The sequence below is a fragment of the Sinocyclocheilus grahami genome, unplaced genomic scaffold, assembly GCF_001515645.1.
Source record: "Sinocyclocheilus grahami isolate Dianchi unplaced genomic scaffold, SAMN03320097.WGS_v1.1 scaffold597.1, whole genome shotgun sequence".
Lineage (NCBI taxonomy): Eukaryota > Metazoa > Chordata > Actinopteri > Cypriniformes > Cyprinidae > Sinocyclocheilus > Sinocyclocheilus grahami.
Genome location: NW_015505776.1, coordinates 221,168 through 233,239, shown reverse-complemented (window position 1 = coordinate 233,239; position 12,072 = coordinate 221,168). Strand labels below are relative to the sequence as shown.

The window sequence follows — 12,072 nt, the reverse complement described above, 5'->3', positions numbered from 1 at the left end:
AAGTACTTTTAAAAGCAAGTGCTTCTGTACTTTTACTTAAGTAAAAATCTGTCTTTACAACTTTTACTTGTAATGGAGTAATATTTGACCAGCAGTATCTGTACTTTCACTCAAGAAATGGAGTTGAGTACTTTGTCCGCCTCTGGGTATGACAACAATCTCCAGTTTTCATTCTTCTTCTTATTTTAATCGATGCTCGTCTTGTCAAGGCTAGTGGAATGAACGCGGGGAAGCGCGCACTCGATGTGCAGGCAAGTAATCTGACAGCGCGAGCGCGCCTGTGACAGAATTTCGCCATTTTGAATACAAACACATGAACGCGTTTTTATTTTCCTACCCCCCCCTTCCCTCTTTTTGCGCGTGAGCGGCCGAGATAACTCTACGTAGTGACTAAGAGCAGAGTAATTTTCTAAAAAATAATTTATAAATAAAAGAGAGCGGAAAAACGACTTTGGGCAGGACGATGGCTCTCGCTTTGGGCAGATAGTTGCGAGGAAAACGCTCTCGTGGCAGCTGTGGGGTTTCACAGAGCGCGCGCCGCGCGGGGCAGCAGCAGCAGCGCCACCGCTGCACGAGCCAGACCAGCACTAACCGACAACCAGCAGCCCGTCTGAAGACACTCACCGCGGGGGTAAGCTTACATGCAAATCCCGTTTACATGCGCAGATGGCACTGTCGGTGCCGACCCTCTCTGCTTTACTCAAAACCGCGCTTGTTTATGAGTGTTTTGCTTAGAAAATGTGTCGTTTTAATTCTCTTCAGATGGGAAGAAACTTCTGTAAGAGAGATTCAGCTGAAGTTAGCCAGACGAGCTAGTAAACAAACAAACCGAAAACATCCCATTCTTTAGCGTTAAATGAAGTCAAACGCACTTTGCATCTCTAGTAACCCATTTTGAGCTCTAAACGAGTGTTTATTTGAGTTGCTTCGGTCGAGTTTGGGGTTGTTTTGTAAATACGGAAACCAGTTTTGTCGCTAATATTAGCCGCTGATGCTAACGGTTGCTAGCGGGGCCCAGTTGTAAACATGCAACCTCAGAGATTTTCTGTTGAACCCGTTATTCTGCGCTTAAAATCATCGTCCCATGTGTGAATTTGATAGTAGTACGTCTTTTCCCGTCCCGGCTTCATAAGGTGTGAAAATGCTCTGGTTTGTCATTGACGTCTGTTGTAAACATTTGATTCAAATCAGGTTGTCATAAGCAGCCACATGAGTAATTCCGAAGTCAGTTCATCCTCTCCAGCTATTTAACTATTGAGTTGTAAAACACGATCGTTCAGTATGACGAATGCAATCTCATTTGAAGTTTTGTAATGCATGAACACCCCCTCTGGGGTTCAGGGGTCAGGACAAGTTGCTGGAACTTCCGAAGGAGGCAGCTTCTGGACAGTTGAGCAATCAGTGCCAGCTTATTTGACCTCAGCTGCTGTCAGAGATCTCATGCAACATCTCCGCTCGTGTCTGCTGTGTGTGACAGCTTGTAGTGTGTGCAGATGCTGCTGCCTGCTACTATTTTTGATGAATTGTAGAGCAGAGACATTTGCTTTCCTATGTTGAGTTCATTGGGGAGTTCTCCACTTGTTATTGTCGCACTGAGCTCTGCACTTACACAGTCATGTCCACATAAAAGAAGGAAACAAGTCCCCTTTTCTTTTTTTCTCTTTTTTGGCCACTTTTTTTAACTTTTTTTCAAAAATGAAGTGCTTCAGCTTCACATCTGCAGTTCAATGCTAGATATTTTTTCCGGTATGTCTTCTCTATACCGTTTGTCATCAGATGAGTATGTAGTGCTCAAGGAAGCTGTTACCAGCTGCTGTTTTGAGAGTGCCATATGCACATGAGATGTGGATTAGGTGTGCATTTCATTTAGGAAGAAATTGCAAGTGACACCTTTTATTTTAACTTCCTATAATTTGGTCTAAAGGTCAACATTTTTATGAAATTTCAGCAACATTTTTTCAAAGTCAGTTGTCTACAGTCCGTAATGTAGTGATGTATGAAGCTTTTTTGCCAAATAGGTTTGTGTTGGTCACGTGGTAAATCTTGGAACCTCTTTTTTTTTCATCCTGCAAAATTCCAGATCACATGCATTCCTATTGAAATGACTGTATTTCGAAGAAATTCACCCCACAATGGTAAATGTGACTTAAAGGAAATGTTCACCCAAAATGCTGAAAATGTACTCACCCTCAGGCCATCCAAAATGTAGAACAATTTGTTTCTTCATTGGAACAGGTTTTGAGATCACTTGTTCACCAATGTATCCTTTGCAGTGGATGGGTGCCGTTAGAATGAGAGTCCAAACAAATTATAAAAATAACACAGCAATCCACAGATGTCCAGTTGATCAATTAACGTCTTGTGAAGTCAAAAGTAAGAAACAAATCCACCATTAAGGTGTTTTAACTTGAAACTGTCACTTCTTGCCAAAATACTCAAGAGTCCTTAATCCATAATAACGCCTTAATCCATAAATTCTTCCAGTGAAAAATTCCATCCCCTGTTGTCCTTTTGAAATCCACCAACATATTTGTTTAAAACTGTTTTGGACTGTTTTCGCTTGTAAGTAGTGCTTATCTGTGCATATTTCTCTGCTGATTCAGAAAAGATAAGTTTTGACTTTTTGCTTTTGGAGAAAGCAAAATTGTGTATTGCAGACGGAAGAAACGGTTGGAAATTAAAAATGTCTTAAAGATGGAAGATTTGTTTATTACAAACATGCAGATGTTATTTGATGGACTGGAGTCATTTGGATTGCTTGTGGATTATTGTGATGTTTTTATCAGCTGTTTGGACTCTCATTCTGACGGCACCCATTCACTGCAGGGGATCCACTAGTGAGCACCACTAGTGATGTAATGCAAAATTTCTCCAAATCTGTTCTGATGAAAAAACAAACTCATCTACATCTTGGATGGCCTGAAAGTGAGTACATTTTCAGCATATTTTCGTTTTTGGGTAAACTATTTCTTTAATGCTTGAAGTCTGATCTCAAGACTCATTTATTTGTTTAAATTTGCTTAAAATAACGTTGCATGTCTGCTAGAGTCAGTATAGGGGTAAATTTGAGGAAGAGAGTGTGTATGTGCGTTTATTCACTGTTGACAAGGAAATGACGTTTGTACAAACACTACATTTTCAGTTCACAAGACCTTCCATAGTTCTGATTTTAGTCTTGCACAGTATATTGTGCTTCAAGGTTCCTAGACTATATGATGCAATGTGGTTCCATACATTACTGATATACTAACTTTATATTATTTATTATTACATAAGCCCAAATAGTTTTTCACACCGTGCCTGCATTAGTTTTTGAACAGTTTGCTTTTTTTCCCCCAGTGTCAGTCCGTCTGAGGCGTGTATTCGAGGAAGGACTGGTGGGAAGTGGACCTCATGCAGATTAATGCTAGGTCATTCTGTGCTGTCTGCATTCTGCCACTCAAATGCCTGTCTGCCTGTGGACGAGGTGTAACTAAGGATTCACACGTTTCATCAGCTGGTAAAAATATATTTATTTAACAAATGCTATTAATGTTCCAGAGCTTGAGTTCCTGAAGAGTCTTTTACATAGGCTTACTAACAGATCTCATCTCTTTGAGCAAGCGGAGCCTATCAGGCTGTGTGAAATGTATCGCCCAGGGTGTTATGCGTGAGTACCAGTCATGTTGTGGGAAAGTTCTGCTTTGTTCATGACCAGAGTGGTTAGAAAATCTTCACAGCCCAGGTGATTTCAATTAGTACTGAAAGAAGGAAAGTTGCTCTTCATGTTCCAGTTGCTTAAAGTCCGTGTAAAGTCAATATTAAATGTGTGTTCTGAGTTTATCACACCACAGAAAAGTGTGTTATTAACCACCCAGCCAAATTTAAATGCAAAAAAACCCCCGCCAAGTTAATAAAATAAGCTATCAAAATCTTGAAAAAATAAGCAGTATTCTCTTCTCTCAATCGCTGGGGGTGTGTCCGCTGGCGGTGCTGAAACCGTGCCCACTTGCGGAAAAGCTCCCATCTCTCTCAAATGTCTTCCTCTGCAGCTTGTTTTGTAAATTATTGCAACCAGGTATTATGCATTTACGTGACAAAGGCATAGCTAGCTAGCAACCTCTAGGCTGTAGTAACGAATGGCAGTAACTCGCGATTGAGCGGGCAAACCACTGCGCTGTAGTTATTAGGTGTGTTCGACTTGAAGCAGGGCTGTGCAGAACGATCAGTGTATGACACGACAGCGATTAGAAAGCATGAGGAGCCGTCTGCTCTCTATTGCTCTGTACTTTGATGTCACACCGATCGATCTGCGCAGTGCTGCTTCAAGTCGAGCACAGTGTTAGGGGAGGGACCATGCTCAGTGACTCCGTTTCGTCATCGAGTCATGATTTTAGCCCCGCCCAATAAATCCTGAACACGAAAATGTTGAAAACCTGTTTAACTGTTTAACTCCACAATTAAGTACTACATAGTTCACAGTCTTTGTAACATGGTTCCGCAATGTATTTCTAACGTTTATAATGTGTTTAGAAACAATTCTCAGAATTGACTTTAAACAGACTTTAATGTTTGGTTTTGAGTGGGATGTGTTAGTTGGATGCTTTAAAGGTCCGTCAATTATTTTATCCCCTTCCTTGTTTTTATGTTCTCCATATTTTCTTTCATCTGTTAGTTCTGCTTTCCATCGCTATTCTCCCCCCCCCCCCCCCCTCCCACTCACTCTATAGCTTTGTTCCAAAACCTATTAGGTTGCCTACATAGACAGCTGCTTTTAAGACAGCTCCCTAACCATTATGGAACTTCATAAGTGAATGATTAGGAACACTCTGGATCAGTGGTTCTCAACCAGGGGGCCGGAGCCCATTAAGTAACTTCAGCAAACTTCCAAGTGGCATTCAAGATGACTAAAAATGAATAAAAGATGACTTAAATTGTTTTTAATATTTTAAAATCATCTAATTATAAATGAATTTTTTTTTTTTAACTGAACAACATTCTTAAAAATGTCTGAAAACAAAATGAATTAAAAAAGAAATATTTAAGTCCTTCTAGTTTATGTTAATAAAAAATATTTAAACACAGGCAGCTTTGTCATAATTACGCAGAAAAGCTGGAAAGTGGAAAAAGTGAAAGTGACGTGTAGCCAAGTATGGTGTCCCATACTCGGAATTTGTGCTCTGCATTTAACCCATCCAAGTGCACACACACAGCAGTGAGTAGTGAACACACACACACACACCTGGAGCAGTGGGCCGTGTGCTGCGGCGCCCAGGGAGAAGTTGGGGGTTCGGTGCCTTGCTCAAGGGTCTCACCTCAGTCGTGGTATTGAGGGTTCAAGATGACTAAAAATGAATAAAAGATGACTTAAATTGTTTTTAATATTTTAAAATCATCTAATTATAAATGAATTTTTTTTTTTTAACTGAACAACATTCTTAAAAATGTCTGAAAACAAAATGAATTAAAAAAGAAATATTTAAGTCCTTCTAGTTTATGTTAATAAAAAATATTTAAACACAGGCAGCTTTGTCATAATTACGCAGAAAAGCTGGAAAGTGGAAAAAGTGAAAGTGACGTGTAGCCAAGTATGGTGTCCCATACTCGGAATTTGTGCTCTGCATTTAACCCATCCAAGTGCACACACACAGCAGTGAGTAGTGAACACACACACACACACCTGGAGCAGTGGGCCGTGTGCTGCGGCGCCCAGGGAGAAGTTGGGGGTTCGGTGCCTTGCTCAAGGGTCTCACCTCAGTCGTGGTATTGAGGGTGGAGAGAGCGCTGGTTATTCACTCCCCCCACCAACAATTCCTGCCTGTACCAAGACTCGAACCCGCAACCTTTGGGTTACAAGTCCAACTCTCTAACCACAATATCAGATTATCTTTGAACTTTGTGTTGGACAACAATACATTTGAGTCAAAAAGGTTAGGCAAGTCTGCTTGCCTGCATTTCGTTCAACGCACCCTGGAATTTTTTTTTTCATTGTGTTCATTGTTTTCATTCATAGTCTCATTCTGGGATTGCCTTCTCTGCAATAGATATTTCATTTCAAAAGAAATATCAGTGCCTTTTTAATTGTTTGTATTCATGTTATCCTCACTTTCATGTCTTCTCTTTAGGCCTGGGCTTCCTGCTGCAGCAGCCACCGCCGCCATCATGTTCTGGAAGTTTGACCTGAACAACACCTCCCATATTGACCAGCTGCTGGATCGAGAGGGAGTGACTCTGAGAGAGTTGATGGAAGAGGAGGATGTCCTGCAGGAGTGCAAAGCACAGAACCGCAAACTCCTGCTCTTCCTCTCCAAGGATCACTGTATGCAGGAGCTGGTCACCCTTATTACAGAGGAGCCCCCTGCTGACCTGGAAGAGAAAACTCGCTTCAAGTAAGACAGAGACACGGCTTTGTGCCTTATTTTTGCTAGTTTTGACCAACCAGACACTGCAACTTTGCAGAAAACAGCACTTTAAGTGTTTATTCACTGTAAATAACCAATTACCTACATGTAAATATAGCTGGCAGTAAAAAGTATTCCGACTGGTACTGAGAATTGCAGAATTATGACGGTAGGGCATATGTGGTGTTCATTGGTAGCCCTGCATGCTTTGAGCTCTTGGTTACGGGAGGACAATAAAACAGTGACAGTGAAGATGTAGAAATGGAGAGGTGTGCATTTTAAAATGGCAAATGAAGGAAGGGGAACAGAGAAAATGATTGAGTTAAAAGGTGATGTGTAACAACTCCTGCATTCTGCAACTTTTATGTTTTAAATCAGAGTTGCTGTGTTTGTGAGGGTTGTGTTCAACAAAATATATGAAAAACTCATGTTCTGAAGGCTTGAAGTTTTAGTGCTCTCTGTTGGTTAGAGAGAGAGAAAGAGATTACAGTTCATTTAAAACGAATCATTTGGTTCTTGTGTGTAGGAAGCAGAATCATTTGTCTTGAAATGAGCAAGCGGATTCACTCAAAATATCTTTTCTCTCCAAGTATTGTGAAATGCTATTACATTGAGTGAAATATGTTCTCAGCTGCACTGATCCAGATTTTTTGTTTGGTGATATTTTTGTCAAATGCAGAATCATACAATAGAATACAAGGCACTGAAGCAGAGCTTATTACCCTCTCTTGTGGCACAGACAACACTGCACCACTCAGTTGACCAGTATTTACTTTAATGCTATCTGAGTGACAGAATATAAGTAGTGCTACAGAGCAACTTTTGTTACTTTTGAAATGTCTTCGTTGGAAACTCAGAAAGTGGCTTTGTTTGTAATGCTAAAGTCCAAGTCACCACAGACTGTTTTGGCCTGTTGCATTTACTGTTTGATAGTGTTGTCACATGTAACGTGTAACTATTATTGACTTTTTGTTTGGTTCTGTTTATCCAGGTTTCCAAACATTGCCTGTGAGCTCCTGACCTCTGATGTGGCTCTTATCAATGATAAGCTGGGTGGAGATGAATCCCTTTTGGAGAAGCTCTACCACTTTCTGGAGCAGGAGCCACCCCTTAATCCCCTGCTGGCGTCTTTCTTCAGCAAAACCATCGGCAACTTGATTGCACGTAAAACAGACCAGGTATGCACAATCTGATCCACACAGCTCAGAATATGAACGCACACACCAAATGGCAAAAAGGAAATATGGGGGTTATTTGTTTGATTTGTATAGTTAGTAAGTTGTCTGTCATTGCACATGCAGGTAATCTCTTTCCTAAGGAAAAAACACAACTTTATCAGTCTGGTGCTGAATCACATTGATGCCTCGGCCATGATGGATCTTTTGCTGCGCCTCATCAGCTGTGTAGAGCCTGCCCTCTTGAGGATGGAGGTCCTCAATGTAAGCACACTAATATTTATATATATAAATGAGAATGAACAGATTTCTACTTAAGGGAGCATTTTATTCCTTTTCTTGTGTCCAACTATATCTGACTGCAATAACATGTTCTGTGTGAGTGGTCCCATGTGTTGTTGACTCTACAAGTGGATTTGCAGGTTATATGATGGTTAATCTTGTTCAAAAGCATTTTACCTTGATCTGCCTCTAGGAACCTGAATCTTTTGTAGAAATTACACCTTTAAGGAACGTTAATAAGTGATTCAGCAGCTTACATTTTATTTATATAGCACATTTAAATATAGCAAAGAAATCCAATGTGCTGAACAAAGTTAAAGAATAAAACTTCAATTTAGAAATGGTAATAAAAGGTGCAAGGTGGATGTCTAGTGACAGTTGGTTCCACAGACAGGTGGGCAACAGAAAAAGCTCCCTTAGTTTTTAAACTGGAACGAGGGACAGATAAAAGAGCCCTGTCAGAAGATCTTAAAAATCTGGTTGATAATAGAGGAGTAGGAAGGTCTTTAAGATAGGATGGGGCTTGGTCATTAAGAGCTTTAAAAACAAAAATCAAAATTTTAAACTGAATTCTAAAATGGATCAGAAGCCAATGAAGCGAACTAAAAAATAGAGTCCTTAAATGAGACATTGACCTGCATTTAGCCTGACTGTTGTCCGCCAAGCCCTGGCTGAATCCCCACCACTCATTACAGGGCTGTGATTCTGATCTGTGAATGAATGTATTTGCAGTGGCTGAATGAAGAGAGACTCATCCAGAGACTCACAGAGCTCATGCACACAGGGAGAGATGAAGAGGTACAAAATATCACTCACTCTGCTAAACTTTTCACCTCCAGCCCAAATGATTTCAGTTATTGAAGTTTAAAAAAAGAACTAAGTACATTCTTTTCCACTTTGTTGTTCTGCAGAGACAATCTAATGCATCCCAGACTCTTTGTGACATCATTCGACTTAGTCGAGACCAGGCCAATCAGCTGTCAGAGGTCACTGAACCAGACCCCTTACTTGCTGTATTGGAGTCGTACGTGCCTCATTTGATTATCTAAGATCACAGTTATGTAATGTAATGAGCCATGTGTAAGAATTTACACACTCAGTAAAGACTGCTGTTTTTGTATAAAAGGGCTGTTTTTGTTTTTCATCCACTTATGTTTATGTCTTTGTAGACAAGAGAATGTGGCAGAGCTTTTGAAGAACATGTTTGAAGGGGAAAGGACTGAAGCATCTGTCGTCAATGGAACGCAAGTGCTTCTTACGTTACTGGAGTCACGAAGGTCAGGGTGAGTTCATCCATTAAAGGTCCTAATTAATCCTAAAATAAAGTCATGCTTGGATGCTTGCTGTTCTTCCTCCTTTTTTTAATCTTTCATTGACCTTCTGTTACCTCTGTGTCTGATGTTGTTAGGCTGGAGGGTCTGATGGACCTGTATTCTCAGGGATGTGAAAGGTCTTACACTGTCAACAGCAGTATTTTACGTGCTATTGAGCCTCATATAAAGGACTTCCAGCAGCTCCTACTGAACCCTCCTACGGTACCAACACACACACGCAACTAAACTCCATCTGGGCATAAAAGTCATCTCTTGGCTTTTGAACCATTTGTTCTCATTTTGTTTGTGTGTTAAGCTAAAGTTTGTTGCTCTGTTTCCAAACTTAAGCTGCCTTGCTGCGTGCAGAACTGAAGTAAAACCTCATAAGTGACTGATTTGGAACGCTCTACATAGGTGACAACCCTGTGTCACTTAAATAGCACTCTTCACAAGAAGCTAATTTAGAAACTCAGATGAGTTCATGTGTTTCTAAGCTAACAACATACTTCATTAGGTCTCAAAATACATGGCACATCCAAATATTTGAAGGAATTACAATTTTTCAGGAAAGTCGGTATGAAAAGAATTCACCCTATTTGTAAATGCATGTTTTTGATCTTAATTTGAAAGATTCATCCATGCATGTAATTTTTTCATAATTTTTTGAAAATTTAAATCAAAATGTTTTAAGTCAAGCTTCCTGTGAAATGGCCTGTTTATGTATCTCATCCGTTTATGTTTGTGTATTTGTAGACAAGAGAATGTGGCGGAGCTTTTGAAGAACATGTTTGAAGGGGAAAGGACTGAAGCATCTGTCGTCAATGGAACGCAAGTGCTTCTTACGTTACTGGAGTCACGAAGGTCAGGGTGAGTTCATCCATTAAAGGTCCTAATTAATCCTAAAATAAAGTCATGCTTGGATGCTTGCTGTTCTTCCTCCTTTTTTTAATCTTTCATTGACCTTCTGTTACCTCTGTGTCTGATGTTGTTAGGCTGGAGGGTCTGATGGACCTGTATTCTCAGGGATGTGAAAGGTCTTACACTGTCAACAGCAGTATTTTACGTGCTATTGAGCCTCATATAAAGGACTTCCAGCAGCTCCTACTGAACCCTCCTACGGTACCAACACACACACGCAACTAAACTCCATCTGGGCATAAAAGTCATCTCTTGGCTTTTGAACCATTTGTTCTCATTTTGTTTGTGTGTTAAGCTAAAGTTTGTTGCTCTGTTTCCAAACTTAAGCTGCCTTGCTGCGTGCAGAACTGAAGTAAAACCTCATAAGTGACTGATTTGGAACGCTCTACATAGGTGACAACCCTGTGTCACTTAAATAGCACTCTTCACAAGAAGCTAATTTAGAAACTCAGATGAGTTCATGTGTTTCTAAGCTAACAACATACTTCATTAGGTCTCAAAATACATGGCACATCCAAATATTTGAAGGAATTAAAATTTTTCAGGAAAGTCGGTATGAAAAGAATTCACCCTATTTGTAAATGCATGTTTTTGATCTTAATTTGAAAGATTCATCCATGCATGTCATTTTTTCATAATATTTTGAAAATTTAAATCAAAATGTTTTAAGTCAAGCTTCCTGTGAAATGGCAGACTTCTCTGGCTAAACCACGCCTCTTCACTGTCGAATGCAAGCTGACATAAATTTTTGAGTGCAATGCCCACATCTCAAAATCCAATCAACAACCGATGGGTAGAACCAAGTTCCTGTCCTACTTTTTTTTTCTTGTTGAATAATCTGTTGCACTCGGATGAACAATACCAAAGAAACAATCAATTGCTACTTCGGTTTCATTGCGACTTTATCAAGTCTTTGAAGGTAACATAATGTTGCTGCTGAACTTTGTGGAACAGCCTTCAGGTGCATCATTTTAATGATGCCATAAAGTGTGTCAGTCTTTGTTGGCAGCACAGTAAGTTCTGGAACAGAGCTTCTGTCTCAACAATCACTGTGCAATGCTGAGAGTGACAGCCCTCTAACAATGTGCCAATCTCCCTCCACTTGCTGTGGAACAGAGAAGTGCAATACTGACTACAGTGGGCGTTCTGGAGCAGCCCCTGGGGAGCGCCCGCCTTCATGTGGCCAGACTGGTGGCTTCTCTTTTGCAGACTTGCGACCTCAGCATCTGCCAAGAGATCTGCAGACTCAACACCATGGACCTGCTGTTGGTACATCACTTGCACGCACACATCAAATATCGCAGACTCAACACTATGAGCTGGCTGTTGGTGGGCGATCTCATTTTTCATTATTTTCTTTCTTTCCTCTCTCTTACTCTCTACCACTTTCTGGTTGCAGGATTTATTCTTTAAATACACCTGGAATAATTTCTTGCACTTGCAAGTGGAGCTGTGTGTGGCATCCATCCTGAACCACTCTGCCCATGCGGACCTCCAGAACCCAGGTCTGCAGAACCACGAGGAGAGACCAGCTACAGGCACAGGCAGCCAGGTGGAGGAGGGAACACCGGGTCAGAACAGCACCTCTGACCCAGCAAACACGCCCATTCAAGATGCTCTTGTTGCCAATGTAGGTCATCTGCTTTAGATCATATCTGTTTTTGATCATGACCACTTCCTTTTAGTGCCTGTTGTCATATTGGCTTAAGGAAACAATGTAGTAGGCCTTGTTAGTGGTGGTCATGAATGCATGCACCACTTTCACTACTTAACATATACACTACTGTTCAAAAGTTTGGAGTCAGAAAGTTTTTTTTTTTAAAGAAATAAATACTTATGTTCAGCAATGATGCATTCAATTGTTTAAAAGTGACAGTAAAGATAATAAATAATGTTCTTTTCAACTTATTCATCAAAAAATCCTGAAAAAAAATATACACACACACACTATATATATATATATATATATATATATATATATATATATAATGGGTCTCACAAAAT

General features: G+C 40.3%; 1 protein-coding gene across 3 annotated transcripts in view; it reads left to right on the top strand.

Moving 5' to 3' along the window:
- The first annotated feature begins 298 nt into the window (after window positions 1-298).
- Window positions 299-12,072, top strand: part of LOC107557302 (serine/threonine-protein phosphatase 6 regulatory subunit 2-like) — an 18,119-nt gene continuing 6,345 nt past the window's right edge. The window contains exons 1-11 of one of the 3 annotated variants that reach the window (XM_016240686.1): window positions 299-631; window positions 3,346-3,499; window positions 6,105-6,368; window positions 7,372-7,558; window positions 7,682-7,819; window positions 8,570-8,635; window positions 8,749-8,861; window positions 9,007-9,120; window positions 9,246-9,372; window positions 11,185-11,337; window positions 11,468-11,698. In XM_016240686.1, the coding sequence (XP_016096172.1) occupies window positions 6,142-6,368; window positions 7,372-7,558; window positions 7,682-7,819; window positions 8,570-8,635; window positions 8,749-8,861; window positions 9,007-9,120; window positions 9,246-9,372; window positions 11,185-11,337; window positions 11,468-11,698 (1,356 nt within the window). In that variant the 5' untranslated portion in view covers window positions 299-631; window positions 3,346-3,499; window positions 6,105-6,141. Of the gene's footprint in view, window positions 632-3,339; window positions 3,500-6,104; window positions 6,369-7,371; window positions 7,559-7,681; window positions 7,820-8,569; window positions 8,636-8,748; window positions 8,862-9,006; window positions 9,121-9,245; window positions 9,373-11,184; window positions 11,338-11,467; window positions 11,699-12,072 lie in introns of all 3 variants that reach the window. The other 2 variants (XM_016240687.1, XM_016240685.1) reach the window with 2 other exon arrangements.